The 24044-nt window shown below is 42.1% G+C and overlaps 1 protein-coding gene across 1 annotated transcript; it reads left to right on the top strand.

Annotated features, from left to right (window-relative positions):
* Positions 1–203: 203 nt before the first annotated feature.
* LOC104272097 (myosin regulatory light chain 2B, cardiac muscle isoform) lies at positions 204–22640 on the top strand. Its single transcript, XM_009866998.1, has 7 exons — positions 204–385; positions 8054–8140; positions 10853–10928; positions 12402–12506; positions 16170–16248; positions 21332–21380; positions 22119–22640. Exons 1-7 carry the CDS (start codon positions 383–385, stop codon positions 22215–22217), a joined length of 498 nt encoding a protein of 165 aa, XP_009865300.1. The 5' UTR covers positions 204–382; the 3' UTR covers positions 22218–22640.
* Positions 22641–24044: the final 1404 nt, after the last annotated feature.

The following is a 24044-nucleotide window of genomic DNA, read 5'->3' as shown; positions in this document are numbered from 1 at the left end:
AAGGACTGTGTTTCTCTTTCTGCTTTTTCAGGGTGCCGTGTCCACTTAAAATCTTTTTAGCGCATGCCTCATGTTCATTCTTTAGAAGGACACGGGAAAGCCCCTCCAGCTCCAGCTTGTTCTGAGTGCTGTGCAATTGTATCCCAACTGCCTACTCTACTTATCTACTGCATTATTTCTGTGAAAGCAAACGCCGTGCGTAGAACAGATGCTTGGAATGGTATTGGGATCCAATTACTGCACTTTTCCAACCTTACATCTATTGTCTAAACTTGGAGCAGGCATATTTTTATGCCTTGGTGACACTATATAAAGGGACAATTGGCATTGTGTTTGTGGGCTGACTAGTTGGCAGAGAAGGGGTGGAAGCAGCAGCAGCAGTATGGTAGGGTTCTTTCCCGTGTCTGTCTATCTCTGTCTGCATTTCCTTCTGACTCTAAAAATTCCAACCGGGCAGTAATGATCACACTGCACCCCATGGAATCCCACACTTAGTATCACATTCAGAGTGAAGATGTAGCCCATAGAACGAGCTGTGAACTTCCAAGGATTTTTCTGCATGTGTTTAACAGATGGGTGAGGCAGATAGATGCACTTGCTGAAGGGAAGGGTCGGTGCATCTCTTTCCACGACTGATACGCTTGGGCACGGCCGCTGTTATTAGTGCTCAGGTCTGCTACGGTGTGATGGGGAGGGAAAGAAAGGGACATCTCTGTAACTGTGCTGCTCTTGAGACTGGGTGGAGAAGTAGGAAGTGGTGCAGAAAGGTCTGTGTCTTGTCTTTGCCCTGGTCACTGTTGACTTTTAGCTCTGGGACTCCAACAGCCACCTCTGCACCAAAGGTGCACTTGGTGTGGTTCCAAGGAGTGAAGAAGACCTCCTGCATAAGGAGCAGTGGGCAGCGATAGTACAAAAAAAAAAACCCCAACCCCACCCTCGTGACTGTCTCTTTCCTTATTCTCCTCCTTTCTGCAGGTCCTTTTCAGGCTGTCTTAAAGTAATGCTGCCCAGTGGGGCTATGCAATATCTGGTTCTGGAGAACACCGGAGAGGGAGCTGTAGATGAAAAGATTTCTCAAAGCTTAGTTCCAACCTGATCCCATTTAAGCAAGTGATGATTGTGATCATGGTGCTCTTCTGAGCATTGAAAGCCTTTTCTAAAATCCACGCACAGAACTGGGTCCTGGTTTCTGTCCGTGCAAGCCCGGTGTCGGCGGTTTCGCAGGGAGCACAAAAGCCACTAATCTCGTTCTTCACCACTGGTTTAGAAGTGAGCAGTGCTGGTGCTGAGTACGTCTCATCAGCTGCGGATTTACAGGTTTCCCTTTCTTCAGCTTCACTAAAATCTAAGCCAACCCTTTCGTGGGGAGCAGGGCGAGTGCTGGGTCTTAGCTTTTCTCTCTTCTTTTAAAATTTTATTTACCGTCTTTCTTCCCTCCTGTTTAGCTGAGTGCCACACCACACTGCTTGATGTTTGATGATGTTTCAGGACATTCTGAATCGCTTGAGCTTGGGGAAGCGTGAAAATAGAGCCAGAAACTATTCTGTCTCCTCATTCCCCGTTCAGCTGTCGATTCTCTGTGGTGGTTCTTTTCATTGTGCCTTTTGTTTTGGGAAAATATCTTCTGAGGTACCTTACCATACAGGGACACATGAAACAGATTTGAAAAGGGAAGGAAAAAATAGCCCTAATGAAAGAAAGCTGAAGAATATCTTTACATAAGGAAGTGATCATTTTTTATTAATCAGAGGGAAATGTATATGTAATTATGCTAGATGAACTCTGTGGGGAGGTTTTTTTCTCTCTTTATGATGTCTTAAGGGATTTATAAATATTACAGAGGTTTTATAGCATCATAATATTTCAGATGTGCAGTAAAGCTACTTTCAAAGGATTAGTGCAGACAAAGCAGCATAGTAAAAAATAATTACAAGTCAGCCAGTGCTACTAGGCTCTGACACACAGGGCTGATGAGAGTGAGAGAGGCAGGGTTCAGGGAGATAATTTTTCTAACGAGAGCAGACCACACAAGCGCTGTGGAATGGAGTTCTGAGAACTGTCTACGGCTCTCCGTTAATTCCGGGGAATTTCAGCGAAGTTGCGGCTGCAATGTCTCCCCACACGCTCCGTGCCGATGGGGAGAAGGGAGGGGCGAGCAGAAGGCGAGGGAAGCCTTTTTCATATTCCCCAAACATCCCTGTGTTTATTCGGTTCGGGTGACACCTTGTTAGGAAATTCTGCCTGCTGGAGGGAGCCGCGTACCCAAAAATAGATCGCATTCTGATCAAATGTGTTTTGCTTAACTGTCTGGAATGCACCACCTGTACCAAGGCGGTTACCGGCCTTGGTGGAGCAATGCTGATTCCACCAGCTGGAGACACGGCCTTGTGTTTGCGTGTGCCTCTGCACACGCGTGTGCGTGTACATATGTGGGTGTCCGTGAGCACTGAGGATGCAGAGAAGGACTGCTCATCTCTTTATGTGAAGGAGGAGGACGTGTATACGCCAAAGAAAATTTGTTGGGTGGGGAGAGAGCAGCTGGCGGATTTTGGGTCACGGGGGTTGAGCAGTCTGCGGTTGGAGAGGTTATCTGCTGTTCCGAGATAAGTTCAGGGAGATAAAGCGTTCTCTCTGTAAGGGAAAAAAGGAGACTGTGGTTGGGAAGGGGTTTTATGTGGGGCAAAGGAGAATGCTTTTGTGTAGGGGAGGGTGAAGCAGGGAGGCTGCAGTCCCACAGATTGCTCTGTCTCGCAGGGATCAAAGGTGTGTGTGTGTCTGGGTGGGTGCGTGGGAGGCTGGGACTCCATCTAACACCAGGATGAGGATGAGAAGGGAGGGATCTGTTTGTAAGTGCAGAGTAGGTAATAAAAAGATCTCAGTGTTTCTCAGTGCTGATAAGGTGGGTTTTTATGTGAATGATCTGAGGCTGGTGCCTGTTTGAAATGCAAATCGTGCCCTTAGAGCAGTTTATGTTGCTCACTCCTCTAGACTGCTCCCTCAAAGGCACGCACTTGGGTTGGCCTTACGCTGCTCACCTGCCATGAAAAGGACCTAAACCACACTAAAAAAGAAGGTGGTTTGTCCAGAGCTGGGATCTTTGGTGCAGATGCACTGTAAATTATCTCAGCAGAGGAAACTTGTGAGACGATAATCAAGAGAAATCCTGTCCAGTGCTACAAAAATCCCTCGGACGGGCCCGAGATGGAACTTTCGATTCAGAAGCTGGATTCAATGATAGCAAAAATTCAAAGACAGGAAATGTCAGCGCTGAGATCCCAGAGTGGATGAAAAACAAGGAGAGACTGTGATGGATGAAAAAGTAATAGTAACTCAGAGTTAACATCGTACTGTGGATCACAGTAGGGGACACAATCCGAGCAAGATGATGGATGGTGCTGTCTTTTCTGCAGTCACGGACGTAGCTGTAGAGGAAGGAAGTATAAAATGGGAAACAGCGCAGTTTAAAGCTGGTAGTATCTTTCGTCTAGTTTGCCGTGGGCTGAATGAACACATAAAGGCACAAAACAACAGAATCAGGCTCTTAACAGTGTATGTCATTGTTTTTCTCTGAAGAACTCCCTTCCAGGGGAGCTGCTTATCCATTGGTGTCTTCTCTGGTAAAAAAAAAAATAATTAAAAGACAACACAGTAAGTTGCTGAGTGGGGAACTGTTTCTGCTTGGGTTTTAACTTTGGCTGTCAGGGTCATCAAACTGCATCTTCTTTAGTTATTGAGAGTATTTTCTGTGTGTTTTAAGGCACAACAGACCAAACAGAGCATTGATCTCTCCGCACCAAACCAAAACACTTGGTTTCTGGTAGAGTGCTGCCCGTTTTGCTTGGCCGCCTGCAGAGATGTTCTTGCTCTGCAGAAAATGATGAGCAGAGGTTGGTTACTTCATACGTACTGAATGGCGGAACCGTGCACCTGAGCGGCCAGCACGGAGTAGTGACAGTTACGGAGCTGTACCTGGTGTATCTTGCCTGGTTCCTGCATTGTCTGCAAAATTCCTTGGGCGGCTGAGACAATAAAGTTCTGCAGTAACCCAGTATTCCTTTGTATCTCTGGGGTCGTGAACCTGCTCTGGCACCAGCCTTGTATGAATTTATCAAGGTAAACAACACCTCATGCTCTGAAGTAAGAAGTACTTGTATTTTCAGCTCCTTCCTCCTTTGCCTCTGGAGATATAAACTGATTCCCTGCCCCTTTTGCTCTTAGGTACACTCTGAAATCACAGATTTCTTCACTCTGATTCACTCAGACATATACTCTGTGTCACAACTTATGAAAAAAAGGAATTTCTATTCTTATATCCCGAGAGGCAAAGGGAGCACACGCTTGTTGTTTCTGCCTGCCTGTGCCACTGCAGTGGAGTTGTTCTCGCTGGCTCCCTGACACTGCCAGAGGAGAAATATAAAGAACCTCAGTGAGGGAAACGCTAGCTCAAAGCAAACGCCTGGTTCAACAGAGTCTTCTCGGGACCAGATTTTGGTATGGCTCCATTTTTTCGTTTAAAGCTTCTAAAACAAAACAAAGCAAAGCAAAAAACCTACCCTTTAAAATCCAGGCTAATTGAGAGAGTGCTAACACTAGCAAGACAAATGAGTGATATGCGACAAGCCTGTGGTTTCTCTTCTAAAGTGAAGTGTTGTTTTCTTCACAATGGGATGATTAATACGCTCAGGCAGGAATATTAATAGGCTTGTTCAGTTGTTGCAACATTCTTCCCACTGCTGTGCTATTGAGGCCTCGGAATCTGAGCCCAGGGGACCCTCAGCTCTTCAGTTTCTCATCTGGCACATTTTGTATGTCAGTCTCAAAGCACATGTTGCAAAGATAGAGCAGCTATCTTTGCAAAGTGCAGCTCGGCACACTTTGCATTTTACAAATGGGGAAATCAAGGCAGGCAGAAGTGATGTGTCAGTCACCCACTTGCTCCTCTGGAGGTCACCTACTAAATCCTTCACAGTTGAGAAATAATACTTTATTTGCTCGGTTCTTGCTCTTTTGACTATGCCGTTCTTTCAGAAAGATACTTCAGAGTCAGAAACCCGATTCTGCTTATTAAAAAATTCTGGAGTGTTTGGAGTTGTCAAACAGCAGCACAGACCTGTCTCTGTTCTCCTTGAGCTGCCTTTTAATTTAACTTAGCCACCAGAAAAACAGCTACAGTGTGCTGTATTCTGTTCCTGCTCCACCTCCTTATCTCTCCGCCTTCCTTTCAACAGCACATGCCTACTCACCCATCATGCAAAATCAAGGTGCAGTTTCTGTCTGTGATTACAAAATTTGTAGCCTTTCAGAGCAGAAAAATTCCATTCCCAGTAGCTATGTATGCAGAAAACAAGAGACTGATAATCCAAGATGTTCTGTATGTTTGATACCAAAAGACTCGGCTTGAAACTAGTGATGGAAAGCCATTCCCATTCAACAGCTGTTCTTTGGCCCCTGTGAAATGTATTGGTGGCCTCAGCTCCATTCCACAAGTAACCAGATCATAAAGAGGATCCACACACACAGAGCTTCAGCAGAAAAACTAAAGATAGAACAAGCAACATGGGCACTGATCTCCTTTATCACCCCTGGAGATGACAAACCAGAGAGTAACGCCAAACAAATATCACACTGGGATGAATTTTTCCTAGTGTGGTGTTTGTTCTCTGGTTAGCTAGACTTCTTTCTTTTTTGCCTTGAATAGGACTTCACTAATGTAAGAAATTTCAGGGTCTTTTTCGTGTTATTGGTCTGTTTCTAACAGATACTGAGCCACAGCCTTTGGGTTTATCTTCTCCATTCTTATAGCTACAATCTTTTCTCAAAGCTTTACACCACAGAGAACGCGTTGCGCTGAGGAATAATGGAGATATTGTCAGTGTCTGGCATTTCAAGTTAATAAAACTGTGAGCGCCCCGTCCTTCATCGCGGTGCTAGCTTGAAAAGGTGCAGATTGCTGGTGTGGGCAATGTTTATCCTGATCAATGGGGATGCTTCATTCGGCCGCAGGAGAGCATGAGAAGGGTAAAGCGTGTTTTGTCTCCGTAAAGATCAGCTACATGAGCACAGGAGAACCAGTTCTACCACCCCACCTGAAAATGCCTCGTGCCCTGTGGTCAGTTCCCTGAGACAGCTTGCGATACGTTCCGCTGGGTAACATCTGCTTTCTTTTTACCTCGAGGAGCAAATATATGTAAATGCGTAGGATTGCTCTTAGAGTTTCCATTCGATCTGGAAGTGCTGAAAACCTCCACCAGGCACCTCATGTTACACAGAAGATTTCCCATTATGGCTCAAAATAACACTTATTTCATGTGGAGGAGGAGAAGGAGGGAATCTGTTTATTCCAAAATCAATATTTCTACATTCATTAAACATTCCACTTATTCACTTTTTTTTCCCATGCCTGTGGTGGCATTCTATCCTCATTTTTATCCTCACTACAAATACATTTTCCTTTTAATTTCCATTCCTATTTCCAGATTTTAGGGCTTTGCATTAGGTGATTGGAGCTTGACAGGTCTGGAGCATGGGTATGTGGGTGAGTGTCTACCATAGTCCTAATTTTCAACTTGGGATCTAAAACAGGATGGCTGAGTGCAGAAATCTGCCTGGCAAATTAAATTGATCAGACAATGTATGCTTCAAACAGAATCAAGTGGGAATATTTCCTTGAGCTGCTCTGCTCTTCAGGATATTTGAAATCAGTATTGAATTTTAACTTTCACAGGCTTTTTTATTTTGATGAAAGGAGACAGCAGAAGTTGCCTTTCATTTCATGCAGAATAGCCCAAACTAAGTAAGACTAATTTTCCACGACATAAGAACCAGGTGGGACTATGATGATGAAGTTTAAAAGAAAGAAATGATAAAGAAAAAAAAAATCTGTCTGGAAGGGAACTCAAAATGTGTTGTAGCTCATTACTCTGGCTCAAGTAAAGATAATGTCACGGTTAAAGCGCTTTTGTAACCCTTAGGAATCGCAGATTTTATGCTTTACTGCAGAACAAGAATTGCATTGTCTTAGGCAAGCTGGTTGGGCCCTTACTCAAGGATATATAATGAAGTCTAGTCCTGACTGATTTTTAGTGAGCGTTAGATTCTCAGGTACCGTTGGAGCTCTTTCCCCAATCTTTCTTTGCCTCAGCCTTCAGATGATAGAAGAGGGATAAAAGCAGGCCCGTCCTTCTATATAACATGACTATATTGAATTTTAAAGTTATATAGGCTAATAAGGCAACGTGGTGTAATGTCATAGGTTGGTGCAAGAATACAGCCTGCCCTCCCAGTGTGGAAGGTGTTCCTGTGTAGGAACAATCTGTTCAGTCAGTGTTGCTCCAGACAGAGCAGACTTCTGCACCTTTCTGTGTGAGCAGGGAATGAGACCATTTCCATTTATAGCTCCTGAACTAAGTCTTCACGCAGGGTGTCATGATGAGCCTGGCAGCCTGTCCCTGCATGGCAACTGGGAAGAAGGAGCAGAGTACCTGTAGCCACTTACCTGAATTGCTTCTGCTTCTTGAGAACAGCAGGTTGGGAATTTTATCTTGCATCTCCAAGTGAGACAGTAAGCTTACATCACTCATCCTGCGGTACAGAGCTCTGAAAAGCTGGTGCAGAAGGCGGAATATTCTCCTGGGTCAAATAGTGCGGCGTAGGTGACCCTGCCCAAGGGACAGGCAGCTCCTCAGGGAAACAAGCGGGGCTCCAGCTGTCATATTCAGGGTCACACTTTGGGTCCCTCACCTTTTTTGAGGCAGAGCAGTGACAAGCTGTCCTTGTTTATCTGAGCAGTCAGGTGCCAGGCCAGAGCAAGGGAATGGCAAAAAGCCATTTTTCAGTGAGAGATTCATCTGTTACTAAAGCAGCAGTTTTTAATCCCATTTTTGTATATATGTGTATATATATATTGCGTTGCATTTAAAACCTTGTCATAACAAAACACAATCCTCTTGTATTACTTGACTGTATATATTTTACCTTCTGTTAAAGATAAAATTTGTTTTCATGGATGCTTAACAGACAAAGTAATACGTACTTGATCTTATTTGTATTACAGGCTCCCAAAAAGGCAAAGAAGAAGATAGAAGGTGGTTCCAATGTGTTCTCTATGTTTGAACAAACCCAGATCCAGGAGTTCAAAGAGGTTGGTCACTACTCTGCTGTTCTCTACAGTCTCCTGTCATTGTTAATGAACAACATAGGTTTTGTTTGTAATCCTTATTCAACTCTCCATCTGCTTTAATAGAACACACAGTTGTTTTCTGAATCATCTCTGTGGTTTTGGCTGGTATATAATTTTCCTTGTGTCTGTGTTTGTTCTTTCGTTCATTCTTTCTTTCCTTCTTTCTGTCCCTCCCTCACTCTCCTGTTTCAAGCTCTAGACTTATTTGAAAAGCCCCCAAGCCCCCACCTCAGAATAAAGGAAAGTTATCATCTCTTCCACTATAGCCCTGGTTCAGGAAAACACTTGAGAACATCTTGGATGTTAAGTTGAAGAGGTATTTTGAAAAAGAATAGTCTTAAAAAAGAATAGTCTTATAGGCTCAAGCATTATCCTGCACAGAGATGCCTTATTGAACCAGGGTTTTAATGAGTGGACTGTTCCACAACAGCAGTAGAAAATACTCTTCTGTGCCCTTCTAATGCAGCTCGCAAACTAGGAACAAAAATACCGTGAAGGCCTCAGCTGACTTTCCCCGTAAATGTTAATAAAACAAAACAACATATTGAGATTAACTAAGCAAGCATCTTTTAGCTCCCTAAGAGGTTGATATTACCACACATTGTAGACACAAGTCATCTTTGACCTGTGAGAAGGTAAATCTAATGGCCTAGCATAAAAGCTAAAGCATATTAAAGACTAATTTGTTTGATGAGTTTATGCTCTTTCTCTGAGCGGACATTTAAGAATGCCTGTGAAGTCATCACATTTTGCACTTGTTTGTCATGTTGAATTATTCATTTTCCCCCATTTTTTTGCTAATTCACATCTCCAGAGCAGTTTCCAAAGTGATAAATAGCTACCGTTTCATTTTGTGCATGTGGCTTTCAACTTTACTTTTCATGAGCATTCCCAGCAATAAAGCTCAGTGGTGAATGAAACTAAAAACCCACGTGAAGGATTGTGAGTATGGCCCCAGTAAATAAATGGAAACCACTAACCTTTCCCTCTCAGATAACAGGAACATCTTTAACTCTTCTTCCACCTTTTCTCTGTACTCTATGGACCTCCAGAGTTATTTTCTCCAGGGACTACTCTTTGAAAATGTACCAACAAAATGAAGAACTGCTCAGAACGCTTATTTGATCTACTCTAAATAAGATAACACTAGGAGCATTTCTGGGAGGATGGTGACGAAGGCATGAGACAATGGAGTGATCCAGGGAAAACACGTTGTGTCTAAAAACTTCATGCTTGGGACAAGTATTTCTGAAAAGTTGGTCCTGACCTACATTTATCTACAGATTTCAACCAGCTCACCTGAAAGAGTTTCAGCATTGCTTTTATTAAGTTCCCCTATTATAATAGATACTTAACACTCTGTTTTTTTCCGTGAGCTTGCTGGGTTCTGCTTCTCTTCATGTTATCTCCTGTTTTCCTTCCAAACCATGGAGATCACCATTTAAAGCAAGCCCCCTCCTCCAAAAGGAAGGAAATCAACCCCGAAGAGTTGAGCTTTATAAGGTGATGGTCTGGCAGGTTATGAACGCGCATGCTGCAAGTAATCGCATGGGCAAACTGGAATGTGAGCAGCGAGACTCTGTAAGAAACTGGAGGTAAAACTACATGAACATATGTTGATATAATATGACCACGGAAAGAAGTGCACCCTGATGAGCAGTAGACTTGAAAACTCTGCAAGTTACTGTAGCTGCAGTGGACTAGCTGTGTTCTCAGGAGAACGTTGTCTTTCATAATAATACTGAAGTACGAATAATTCCCGGTCGCTGTAAAGATACACTCTCATATTGATGTGCATGGCAGACAGATAACCAGCTTCAGAGACATGCCTGGTTCTACTAATATTCCTCACAGTATGACTAGGAGAATTGCAGGTCATTAAAATCTTTCAAAATCAATGAAACATCAAAAGTGTGATGCCAGCAAACAGACAGATGTGCAACTAGGTAAACAGATAGATAGTTAGCTGGCTTGGTGAATAATGGTTAGAGTGCAGAAATTCTGTCTTGGCTGAAAATAGAAAAGTAACTGGATTTTTCCATCAAAAGTCAGATTTTGCCTCACAGGAAGTATTTAAGGTCAACACATCAAGGTCGGTCAGAGCACAGAGTACGGTCTGAAGGATGCGGTTTATTGGAAAGGGAAACAAACTTTGAATAAATAGTACTATGAAACCTACATTTCTCCATACCTGTGTCTGCACGATGGATCATTTTAAGGCCCAGAAGACATTGACTTCACCTTGGTAGCAGAGAGGTACCTACAGTAATTAAAAGTTTTACGGAGTATGATAGCCACCGAAAGGAACAAGGTATCGGAAAGGAACGAAACACATAGAGTAACAACTGAATAAATCCTCCCTAACTAAAGCCTCCCTAATTCAAACTGTTATGGGTTAAGGCCTGAATGGCTGGGGCTGCCAGCATTGGCTTCAGCCCAGCTGTGCGCCGCACTGAGCATTAATTTAGTAAGAAGTAGTTTGGGTGGGTTTAATTAAGCCCCTTGCCAAGATACAGTAATGTGTTGAAAGTGAGGAAAGTGCAATGATGTGGATGAATCAAAGGAAGTCGAATGTTCTTTTTTACAGGATGATTATAATACCCCCCTGGACTGGTCTGTGTGGTTGTAGCACTGCCCAGTGCGATGCAACGTGTTTTTCTTTTCTTCCAACAGGCTTTTACCATCATGGATCAGAACAGGGATGGCTTTATCGACAAAGCAGACTTGAGAGACACATTTGCTGCACTAGGTAAACTGGTGGTAATAATTCAACTTAAATGCAGTTTCAATTTCAAGCACGTAGGAAAAGTTTGTATTAGAATTACAATGGGCAAAGTAACGAGATACGCAGGAGGCGAAAGGAAGCCTGCTCAGTCTGATCTTCCTCCGTTGTGGCAGTTGCTATCTCGCCTCATAGCTCCAGCTGGAAAGTCTCCTGAGCAGCTTTCAGGAGTGAAATTAAGGTCTCTCCAGGGCTCACTGGCGGGTGCGACAGAGCTGGGCAGCTGGCGACTCTCCAGAGGCACTGATCTCTCCCCTGTGCTATTTTGCAAAAAGCCCACCCAAGCAGGGGTCCATGCCAGGCATTTCTGATTTGCCGCTGAACCCAGGCTTCACAGGCTGCACCTTTTTCATCTGGGAGCCATGCAATATCTGCCAATTAACATTGTTGTCATGGACTAGCTGCCCCTCTGCCCACACAAAAGTAGGAGGACTTCATGTGAGGTTCTGGGCTGTTGTGCGCTTCTGTGGGGTGGAATGTGCATGTTATGAGATTAGCTATTGTCCATTCCATGTGGATCACAATCCTGATAATGTCAAGCAGATTAAAGCAGATCTTCCCAAGGAAAGGAAAAAAATCAAAATGCTCACACTCCCAAACCTGGAGTTGTATCCTTGTTGGCAACATTTGAGGCTGGAACAGTGATGTAGGCATTTGGGGTTTTGCCACCTGGATCTTATTAAAAAGAGTTTGATAAGAATCTGTAGTGCTCCCCAGGGTGGGATCAGACGCCAGCAGTCAGTGCAAAGAGCAGAAGCTCCTGAACTCTTTATTGTGACAACGAGGTTTGCAAACTTTGGCCTCCAGCTACTGTTACCCTGAAATATTTATTTCTTAAGGCCAAGTTCTGGTATCTTTCCTGTTCAGTGAAGCTCTTCAATGCCCACAAAGCACAGTCACAGCAAATTACCTCTCAGTTTGAGTAGAGCTGCCAGGGTCTAAATTCTCACCCATAGGACTGCACAGGGATGGGGAAGGGGTAGGACTGCACAAGGGTGGGGAAGGGATTCGGCTACTCAACTCATCATCTGCCCCTACTCAGAAAGGCATCTTAATATGCGGGAGGGCAAAGATTGAGACCTTGGATTCACTTCAGTCATCTTGAACTCTGCTATATTAATATCATAAGGGCCCATATTTCACCTGAGGTTAAAAAAAAAAAGAAGAGAAAAAGAAAAACACTTTATCTGAAAGTGCCCTTTCTTTTGTCCACTGCTGGCCACGTCTGTATTATTTATCCTTCTTACTCCTTCAGTCACCCTTTGATCTCAGAGCCAGCTCTGCTGATGTGTGTTGTGCTGGGGTATTCTGGAGTTGTGTTCTACCATGTTATTAGCAAGGTTGTGCAGAGCCCTGAGCTCCCCAGTGGGAGGAGATGAATGGGAATCGTTTTTTGAAACATAATTTGTGATTTATTATGAAAAATGATCTCTGCTGCAGGTCGTCTGAATGTCAAGAATGAAGAGCTTGAAGACATGGTGAAGGAGGCGCCAGGTCCTATTAACTTCACTGTCTTCCTTACGATGTTTGGGGAAAAGCTGAAAGGTAAGTACCTTTGGGGGGTTGGAGAGGTATCTGTCAAAGATCCTCAGCGCTGAAATATCTCAGCACCTTGCAAATTATCATAATGTACCCACAGAACAGTGCTTAAAGGCAAGGAGTGATCTCCGTTTTTGCAGACAGAGCTGAAGTATGAAAAGGCTAAGGGACGGTCCAGAGGACAATTCAAAGGTCTGATTTCAGCTTACATAAGCTAACATGAAAGTGGTAAGTTGAGGTCCAGAAAGTAATGAAATCACAGCAGCCGGGAGCACAGTGCAGATGAGTTATTCATCATCTGCTGCTCACGCTGTAGTGGTATCACTCTCCATGTTAGCCGGTTTAAAAGTATTTTCGGTATTTCTACGAGAAGACTTTCTGCAGTCCTTTGGCTCATGATGTAAACACAATCTCTGCATCACCCTTGCAGTTGTAGGGCACGAAGGAGCAACATGGCCTCCCCTCATTTTCTGTACTGGTTGTAACCCAGTGGCCCAGGCTCAGTTTCTGTTGAGGACAACAGTGATTTTGCCATTGGCTGACGATTTCACTGAGTAACTCTTAAGGGACTGGATAAATTGAATTAATTTAATCTCAGTGGGTTTACAATAAGAGAAAGGGATTTTTCCCGTTGCCACAGAATATACAGGGATCCCTGTGGGGAGTTCAGAAAATGTGGGTACAAAATTTCTTGTGGGAGTTAGCAATTTAGTTGTATCTACGGTTATGGCTAGAAACTGCAAGAGAGGGAGCGTGAGGCCAAAAGAAAACTCCAGAGTCATCTTCCTACATGCCGGTTAGCTCAATCAGTAGAGCGTAGCGCTAACAACGGTAAGGTCGTGGGTTTGATTCCCGTTCGGTCCCCTTGTGTTGCTTGATCTAGTCGAGAGGTGGCATCCCTGGCGGCAGGGAGGCTGGATTAAAATGATCTCTAAGGTCCCTTTTCCAGCTTAGGCCATTCTATGATTAGAGTTGGGTGAAAGCCTTGACCTTCAAAGCAAGGTAGGCATTAGCCAAGCTCATTCCAGAGGTTTGGTAAAATAAGTAACAAACAGAAAAATGAAAAATCTCATCCCATCTTCCTATTTATTGATTAGTTGCTAGATTCTGGTGTTGTATTGCTGAGCACAATTTCAGTGAAGGGCTTCCTATGCTTGGAACAGAAAATAGAGAGGTCTGAAAGAAAGATTAGTGTAGGAAGTCCTCAAATCCATCCGCCATTGCCAAGGAACACAGCATGCCTGGGAAGCATAAGATGCAATGGAGAAGGCTGCAGGTTGACACTGAGGAGGGGATTTTGTTTCCCAGACATGGATCTGTCTTCATCACAGCACCACCTCCATCTCTACAGTCCAGATGTCATCCTGCAGAGTAGGTAGCACCCTTCTCCATAATTTTCCTTCTGGGATACATGACTCTTTCTTGTAGGGTGCTCTGCTTAGTGCTTCCCGTCTATTTGTGGCGCTTATGATCGCAGAGAGCCCGGAAAAGAGCCCTTCTTCCTTTCCCCTCTTCCCTCTTGTCTCTTACAATCGCTGAAGCTGGCAGAGGGGCTGGCCCTGCCAGTTGTGTGGCCTAAAACCAGTGCCAGCGCAGGAAGGTGGATGGCGAAGCGGACCCCTCCTGTCTGCAGGTTTCCTGTTGGCTACTAGCAGGGGAGGAGGTTTTTTCTTCTTTTTAATTTCCATTTGGTGAAGGGAAAATCACAGCTGTGCTTGTCATGCCCTTCTGGTTGGGTTTGTCATGCAAAGGAAGCAGAGCCAAAAGACTGCACATTCCCAATCAAAACTAATTGGGATGAAGAGCCTTTGTAGTGCAATTAGAAAAGGAGAAAGGGCTAGAGGAAGTGGATATGGCAATTTTGCAACACTCTTTATTAGCTAAGTACCACTCAGAGAATTTGGTGAAAGGTGCTTTCTAAGTAAAATTTGTTGTGCTGTAATTGATTTCTGTCATAAAGGGGAAGCTGGGACTTTCGGTACGAGCTTTAGCTTTATATATTGAGATTATGATGCCAGATGAACAGCTAACAAAACTGGGTTTATGTTAATGCCAACCACATGGAGCTGCTTCTACAGGGAGTCAGAATAATACAATTTGTACAGAAAACAGAGATGCCGCACATCAAAGAAACCACTTTATTTACCAGCTAATCAATAAAGAATGCCTGCTGCATTGCTTGTCTTCAAAGCCAAAGTCCAAGGATATGACAGAGTAGAAAATGTAAAACACAGTGAGGAGAAAAAAAAATCCCCCACACAGTGGTGGCTACTTAAAATGCAGCCCTTTCCTTGGAGCTGGAAGATGTTTCTCTTCACGGGACAATCAAAACACTCATTAAATACCAATGCTCGTCGTATTGATCATATATTCGTTGCAGTTTGAACACACTGCCTGCGGCTTGGCAAAAAAACATACATGGCCAGTGTGTGACAGGAAGGAGGCCACATAGCCTTAGATTTATTCACTATTATACCCAGGAAGATATTATTAACCCTTGTGAAACCTTTTAAACAAAGAAAACTAAGAAGGCATTGGGAGTGTACATAGCCATTAGAGCAGGGAGCCTTGACTGGGTTCTATTCTGGTTTTATCTCTGCCAAACTTTGAATCAAACTCTGAAACTGCAGTTCTTCATGTCATCACCTTTTTTTAACCGTGCTTTCAACCTTTCGGCATCCCAAGTAGTTTCATTTGTTCATGGATCACTCTACTTGCTTGTACATTTTGGGTTCCTACAGCTATAAATAATGATCTGTACTATATATACTCCCATAATATTTTGAAATACTAGGAAATAGTCAGAAACTCAGTATGTAGTGTATCCTTCGGTGTGCGATGAAACTGTCTCTAAGTGAGTATACTCAGAATCTGCAGAATTACAGAATAGTCAGAAACCCCAGCCAAGATTCGGGCACTGTGAAAGCTAGTCCCTGACACAATTTTTTTCCAGTCTAAATAGATGGGACAGATAAAGAATGGAAGAAAAGGAAGAGTATGGCTATCATTTTACTGCTGGGAACAGAGGAGTGGGGAAATTGAAGTCATACTAGAACTCCGTGGGCCAGCTAAGAGTAGAAGCAAAATCTTGGAGGCATTGCCCGGTGGTTTAAACCACTCTCTTTCTGTAACACTGAATGAAGAGACACTGAAGTGGAAGCGTGCTCCAGAACGCAAGCGCAGATCACCACTTCGCATTGATCAGCCCGCTTCCATTGACATTCTGATTTTATGATGATCTCCACTTCTTTAGTGAGGGAAATAACCTCTTTTCTACATGGCGAAGAACAAGTAACACCAAAAAGTGTTTTTACAAGGAACATACAGTACAAGGAAGTCAGTGAGGGAAGCAGTTTGTTATATTTTCGTTTCTGAAAGCCACTAATCCTCTGGGTACTGATATTGGAGACCAGTTCCTGGAAGTTTTCTCTCCTGCAGACATAGAATAGATATGAGTTATTATTTTTAAGCTTCTGAGCACTGAACTATTCACCTCTATTGTTTATCTGACATGACAAATGCTGCCGACTTAAGGAACCTTTGTCTTCAAACCTCCAACTGCAGAATTCTCCGGTTTGCACTGTTTTCAAGTGAATGCAATTCCTTAGCAAGTATACGGCAGCTACAGAAATACATCCGGGCTTCTAAATTATATTTCATTAATTTTAGGCACAGACCCAGAAGAAACCATTCTGAATGCTTTTAAGATTTTTGACCCAGAAGGAAAAGGCCACATAAAGGCAGACTAGTAAGTTTATTAAAAATCCTTTTTTTTAAAAAAAAAAAGAAACAAAAGACAATAATACTAATAATACTAATACTAATGGTAATACTACTACTACTATTACTACTGCTACTACTAATAATAATAACAATAATAAATTAAATAGCATAAGTTTAAAGAACTGCTTAAAAGCTGTATTTTTTCACAGTATTTGAAGAGACAGAGGAACTGTCAGGCAGGGAAACATTTAGCTTTGCAAGCCAGAATTAAAAGACTGGACTATTGTGTGACTGGATTTGTATACCAAAAAGAGATGTTATGGTCTTCAGCCACTGTAAGAGGCAATGGAAATATAATCACATGTAGGCCATTAGATAGCCTTTTTTGAAGGTCTGGATATAAATCAACACATGACTCTTTGTAGATTAACTCCATATGTAAAATTAAAATGAACGTCTGGTGCCCAACTCTCAGAATACTTGACTAGAAGGGCAAAACGAGTCCCCTTTTTGAAAAAAAAGTGATCAATTTAATTAACTCTGGGACATGGTTGTAGTGAGGACTTTTTCCTTGTTATGTGTTTACCATTTGAGCCTTCTACTTCTAGAAAATAATTTGCTGTAAAATTCCACTAGATATGGTGGGAGCCAAACCCAATAATGCCATTAATAATATGTCAATTATTGTCAATCTGGCTTTTTTTTAAGTAAGAAGAGGGGGATGTAATTTGCATTCATAACCTGTTGCACAAACAAAGTGAGGTAAAATTAATTTAAGTGCTAATTGCACCAATGTAAATGCTCATTGCACTGCTAGAACGGTGTAAGCAGACCTTCAGGTAAACAAGATAAATGGTATCAGATCAGGGCAGCGGATGAGGAGGTCTGACCTAGGGCTCCAGTGAAATGCTTTATGTGCCTAGATTTACACATATGTTTAAATTTCTTGGTGAATTTGGGGTCCATACTTTCATAGCAGCAGCCATTTCAGGTAGGTTTTGCAAAGCATAATACATATAGGAAATTTATTAAGGAATCAGGAGTGAACAAAACTATATTTGCATCAACTAATTCTGCTGATGTTGCAGTAAGTTGAATTTAAACTGAACCTCTCACCAGAACCTCGAAGGTGGAGTTTTCCATGACGTTACCTACAGTTCTCAATGTCTCATGAAAGTGAGTTAAAAATGCAACATTCACATGCAATATTCCTTTCCCTTACCAGTACACCTTTCTGTGAGAGAACCCCAGTAGGTATGAAGGTCTTACTACAGTACCTGGCGTGCAAAAAACAAAAACCAGAGAATCTTTTCACTAAGGAACTTTCAAATTAATTACAACAAACAATCAGAAGGAACAGAAGGTTAACAGTTGCCCTGATTGTTCTGGGGTCAACAGTACCTAAAGTACCCAAACCGCTTGGGAAGAAAAATGCATCAAAAGTGACTGAAAAAATCAGGATAAAATGTTGCCTGTTGCCAAATAGGCCAGATCACACGGTAGTGAAATCCCAACCATGAAAGACAACCCTCTGATAATACAAACCCCATGAAATGTTGTATTTCCCACCGCTATCTGTAACAATACACCGCATACAAAAGCTGCAGCTTGCCACCCTGTGCCCAGTTCCACATTCCTGGGATGCTGGCAGCCAGTTGGAGTTTGGGGCAAATCAGGAATGCGGTATGGCACTGCAGAATGAAGATGAGAGAGAAATACTTTTCTCTTTCCTTGATGGAAAAGGTCAACCTTGTCCCCACCCCCACCGCACTGCTAACATTAGACAATTGTTTTAGTTCATCACCACAACAGAGCATAATGTTTACTTATTAGACCCGAGGGTAATGTTGATCATTACAGAACAAACCATTAAATCAATTTCATGAATGTCTTTGAGGTTTAACTTCTATTCATATGCTTCCAAAATTTAGACATTTGAAGGTTTTGAAATCATTTTTGTGTTTGGCTTGTACAACCATTTCAATATGACGGTTAATGTTAATAAATAATATTTCTCCCCATTAAAAACTCTTGGAATGTTTCTCTCCAAAACCAGCCATGTTGACCTTTTAATCAGAACTCCTTTTTATGTTCACAGAGTTAACATGCTTCTGGGAATTTTTATGTCTCTTCCCTCGGCGTGCTTTCACCTCTAGTCTGGAAATGACTCACTTAGTCCATCTGATGGTAGCTGGGATGGAGCCTTCTAGTCTTTCCAGAAGCTCCAGGAGTTTATAGCTTACTTCCAACTTCAACAACAGGCTTTATTTGTCTGCATCGTTACACCACACATAAAATCCTCCCTATAGCATGATGTCAAAAAGAGAAAATGCTTTAGGTCACATTCTCAGCTGGTGTAAACTGGCATAGCATTCGGAAAGGGTAGACGATTCAGTCCTAAATGCCATTTATTGGACAAAATGAGTCAGGCCGACATCAACTTTGCCTGACGCCGATGCCAACAAAACCTTTCTGATTTGTACCAGATGAAGACGGACCCAGGGAGTTGTCATGCGTTCGGGACCTTTGGAGATGAGTTTGGCCGATGTGGTGATGGTTCTCATCATTGTTGCAGAGCGCTGCTCATTTCACCTCACCTGGTTTTCGCCAAGATAACATCGTAGAAAGGGCAAACCCAGTGGAAAACCAAAATTTCCTACAGATTTCGGATAATTTTAAGAAAAGATTTTGAAAATAATAGGAGTGCAACAAAATATTTTTAACCGTAGAGGGAACTGATGTCAGCCAGGATGAGAGAAAACATTTAGACTCCTACATCAAGGCAAATGGATATTCTCTTTTGCCCAGAAGACTTCAATTTAAAAAAAAAAAAAAAATATGAGAGACAAATAGCCTTTAAAAAAACAAGATATACAAAGAAAAAAGGGCATCATCTCTAATGTTGGAAATTGTGAGTTTTCATTTCCTTATAAAATAAATAATGGAAAATGTGCAGAGATCCTTAACTCAGTCCTTCTTCCTTATGAGTGTGCCAGAGCCTACTGGGCTCTGCATCAGAAGATTATAATTAGATATTTGATCTTTTCTTTTCCCCTAAACACTTTATGCATGTGACTAGAAGCCCAGATCTCTTTTTAGTCCAGTCCTGTTTGTGATCAAGTTTATTTGTGACTTCTGACAAAATTGCTAAAGTGCTTCCTTCTATTCACCGAGCTCCTTCCTGTATCACACGTCCCATGTAGGTTTGCTGATGCTGTTTGCCCCAGTGCACGTATGTCCAATAATCAATTTATGCTGATGACAGTCATCTCTCTACTCTTGCACCCCCTGATCATTTGAGAATTCCACTTCAAAAAACACAGTCACGTAACAAACGGCTAGGATAACAAAACACGAATAGCAATATGAAAGAACGAGATGAAGAAGGACTCTGTTAAGGGAAATGGTTGGTAAAGTAATGCAGAAAAAAATTACATAGAATAGGTTAAGCTCTGTCTGTGGCTTCCCAAAACTTACATGGATATTTTTACTCCTTCATCCTTGCGGGTAAGATCCTTATTCATTACACAGAAGCTTGGTTTTTTACAGTTTTGCCTCTCTGTCCTTCCAAATGAGCACTTCACATCACCAAGGAAGAGATTCGGACTTGTATATGCCTCTTACACAAATAGGGATATCTCTTTGTCGTAGCCTTTTACCAGAAAAAAATATGCGTACAGCTGTAGCTTTGCCATCAAAACTACACTTTTATCTGTGTGACTTTTTTCACTCGAGATGCACGTTTTATGGGAGCACGAAGGGAAGTTTTACTATTTTGCCTGAACATCTGCGTCCACAGTAGGTGAATTTTGCTCATATGGAAGTGTTTCGGTGCAGGCATGATTTCTGTTATAAGTAGTTAGTTTCAAACATTCAATTTTAAAAGGAGAAATAAATATTCACTTTAAAAACCAGACATGAATATTCATTTTGAAAGGCAAAAAAGGGCTGTTTCCAAAAGATCTATTGCTCTCACTCCTCCACGAAAAATTCTTCCAAAAAAACAGTCTTTTTTTTCTTTTTTTTCAAATCTACAAACTAAAACAGATTTCTATACTTGTTTCCGCTTTGGGGTTTTTTGTACAACAGACTGCTTATCTGTTATCACAGATTTATAGTCTGTTTCACTGTTCCAGAAAAAAATCCTGATAGTACCTTTGGTAGTAACAAATGGATATAACAACCACTTCAGCGTGAATACAAATTCTTTAAGATTATTCAGGAGTTCTACAGGAAAGGGAAACTATTAGTGCAAGTGAAAGGGATGTTATGTGATATAACTGGTGGTTATATCACATCATATGTCATACTGGTGGGTGTTCTAGCACCCGTGACTGGGTGAACTATAAAGATGTTTTATCCGAAGGGGTTAGACTAGACCTGGCTTTTCTATTCACCGATGAACTTAGGTAAAAAAAAAATCATATGCCTGACTGGCTTGCCACAATGGGTTGGAAAACAGAGGGTAAATCAGCTGAGAGCCTGTCCCCAAAATATTCTCTTTGATGTGATTGCATAGGATGCAGATTGTGTGTGGGATAAGCTCCTTGTTACAGAGCTGTAACTCCAGATCAAGACGTTGTACCGTGAAATACAACAGGTCTCATGCAGTTTCACAGCCTCCTCTGGGAACAACTGCATGCAAATAAAGGGACTCTCAGATGATGATTTGGAATAGCTGTTGGAGCTCTCTTTCAAGTCTTCTTCCTCATTTCATGCTCTGCTCCTTTCATCCTCCAACTTTTACAGAGAACATTCTCTCTTTTGGTTTTGTTAAGCGATCCAAACTTTAAACGGCAAGTGAGAAAACCTACCATGTTAGGTTAAGATAAGCACACAAAATTGCCGTATTTCAATTAGAGTAATAACCTTAAACAATTTTAAACCTCTACAAAACGTCACAAAAGCAAAATAAGTTGGCAGAGCGAGGCATTGACACTGATGGGTGCCCACAGAAAATCTCTTACAATATCGTGTAAGGATTAACAGCTCTAATTTATGCGGTTGCACAGATTTTCTTTCACGCAACTTCAGGAGGAATCTTGCAATCTGAATTGTCATGTGCCATTATCACCCTTTAATCAGGTTATTTCGTTTTATTTGAACAGCATCAAAGAAATGCTTATGACACAGGCAGACCGGTTCAGTCAAGAAGAGGTAAGGACCTTCTTCTTTATTCAAAATAGGAGTCTATTCCCGGCTACTATTCAGCAATAAGCATTTGCCCCTCTTTAAATGCATGAATTCAGCGGAAATCCAGACTGAGGGAAGGTTGATGCCAGCTCTAGCAATTAGGAGCAATTCAAAGCATCTCTTCTGAATAGCTCCATGGCTAAATCAAAGTCAAACAGATTCTTTGGACTTCCATCCAAGTGTAAGCGTGGCCTATCTCTTGCTGTTCCGAGCTAGGCAATGAATTGACTGGAGTTCAAGTGGGTTTGGGTGGGGACTGTGATCTGGTTTCCATTTCTGTTAGAGTTATTTTGTTTGAAATCCAAAAATGAGTTCTGAAATGAGGTACTGACTTTGTGGTTTGTGTGAGACTGAACATGGATTCTACTGGCTGGGAGGAATTTAGAAGGGCTTTATTTTCGGAAAAGGGGATTGAGTGGATTTGGTTCGTGGCAAGAACAGAGTGGAGAGCAGACTAGTCAGGGCTTACCTGGATTTCAGGGAGATCTCTTTTCAACAAGGAACTTGTTGGGCTTCTTGCAGGACTGTATTAACTAGCTGTGTCCTAATTCCTATTTCAATTTTACTGGCGGTAAGGACAATTTTCCATAGTGGTTAACAGATCAAGGCAGAAGGGAGCTGACCTGGGTTGAAAATGAGAAGCAGCACATGTTGCTGTCCCACAGTCCTGTTTGTCACACTTCTCTCCTGTTTGCTTGGCAGATCAACCAGATGTTTGCTGCTTTCCCTCCAGATGTCTCTGGTAATCTCGACTATAAGAACCTCTGTTACGTTATCACCCATGGTGAGGAGAAAGACTAAGAGGAAAGAGATGAACTTCTCTCCTGTGATGATGTACCAAGTTATTTCATAATGCTTTTGTGTGCAAGACAAAGGGCTAAACATTCAGTGTGTGCAGCCATGTGGACATCAGAAGAGAACCAATAAAACAATTGAAATTAGATTAAAGTTATTTAATGCTCCTGTTTTTATAGAAGATGAAAATACCAATTTTGTGAGTTTTTTCCCATCCTTTTCATTTTCTGTCAGTGGTTTGAAATGGAATTTTCTTGATGAACTGGTGCTTTCATGATTTATTGACAATCCTAATGCTCACCAGATGGTCCAGTGGGCACTTCAGTGTTGCTTAACCTCTTGTCTTTTATACATAAGCTCCATGAATTAATTGAGAAATCCTCTAACTTATTGAAGAGTATTCGGTAAATAGAATTTTGTTCTGTTTCACAAGCCCCTAGTAATGAAAGTGTAAATAAAACAATCTTAAGCTCTTGTGAATTTGCAATATGGCCTCTCCATCTCGGTGATGTGGCCAGTGTCATGAGCCACTCGACTCATTTGCTGTAGTGCAAAAATAACAGAAATAGCGGAAAAGAGGCTGGTTTTCTCACAGGAAAATTTACCTCGGTGCACTTAGAAACACTTAATAGCGAATTTCCCCCTTCAGGGGTACCTTTATTACGTGTAGGAGGTTGTCCATGAAGTAACAACAATGCCAGTCTTTCACCCGTTGGTCATCAGCCTCATTTTACAGGTGAGGCACACGCTGGAAGGGCATGATTTGCCAAAGATCATTGAGAATCTAGGAAAAAAAGACAAGAAAAGAACTCATGAACTGTAGCCCCACAGACTACCTCTCACTTTTATAATCCGAGATCAGCATAGTTTCTAAAATGGGCTATGGTTTCCTGACTTTGGACTTCTAGGAACTGGACATACTCTGCCTGCGTGGAGTATTGCGTGAGTACTTTCCGTGTGGGAGTCAGAAGGATGTCGCAGCCAAAGTAAAACAAGCTTCTGCTGTTCTAATAACGAATGAAAACAGTTTCCTTTTGCATCAGTGCTGTTGGCACCAGAGTCCCAAAGACGTTGAGAGGAAGTAACAAATCACTTATTTTCTGGTTTCGTCTCAGTCTTTGCAGAAAGCCAATGTGAGGGCAAGGTGTCAAATTCTGCCCTCCTCAGGAGGGGCACAAATTACATTATAAGAGAGGCAATGGAAGGTCGTGCAGGTAGAGGATTTTCAGTGGCACAGCAGAAAAGATGATTTATGAGCCTCTGCTTTAGGCTTTTACGCAGATCCAAACAAGTGACAGCACTTCTCAGAAGAGAAGAGAGCTTCTTATGGGAGAGGGATGCAAAATGGTTGCTTCACTTACAGACTTAGTTTGGAAGTTGTTCGTGTGGTGGATATGAATAATGCTCTTTTGCTGCACAAACACACATGCAAAGTCTAACACTACCTTGTGTGAGCTCCACAAAATCGCATACCCGACCAAACGAGTACTGACTGTTCCACTAATACGAGCTGAAGTCACTCAGGCATTAGCTGTCAGACAGTGCTTATGGGTTTTGCACCGTTTAAATATTTCAGAATGAGAGCAAAGACTAGATAAAATGGCATAAAGGTTTACCTTTGGCCTTCAATCTAGAGAGATTTATTTTTCCTCATGCAAGCTGGTAGGCAAATACTTTGAGGATAACGCTCTTGAAAGATGAGGTCACATTTTTCCATCAAAGCATACACACTTTTTGATGGGTCCTTTTTCATCTATTACTGCCTAGTTATGTGACTTCTTCAAGTGCAGCCTCTCAGGCTGATGGGAGTCTGGCCTGAGGAGTTCCACATTC

This window comes from Apaloderma vittatum, unplaced genomic scaffold (genome assembly GCF_000703405.1).
Source record: "Apaloderma vittatum isolate BGI_N311 unplaced genomic scaffold, ASM70340v1 scaffold3423, whole genome shotgun sequence".
NCBI classification, from domain to species: Eukaryota; Metazoa; Chordata; class Aves; order Trogoniformes; family Trogonidae; genus Apaloderma; species Apaloderma vittatum.
The sequence above is the reverse complement of the archived record's forward strand: the minus strand, read 5'-3'. Positions and strand labels throughout refer to the sequence as shown.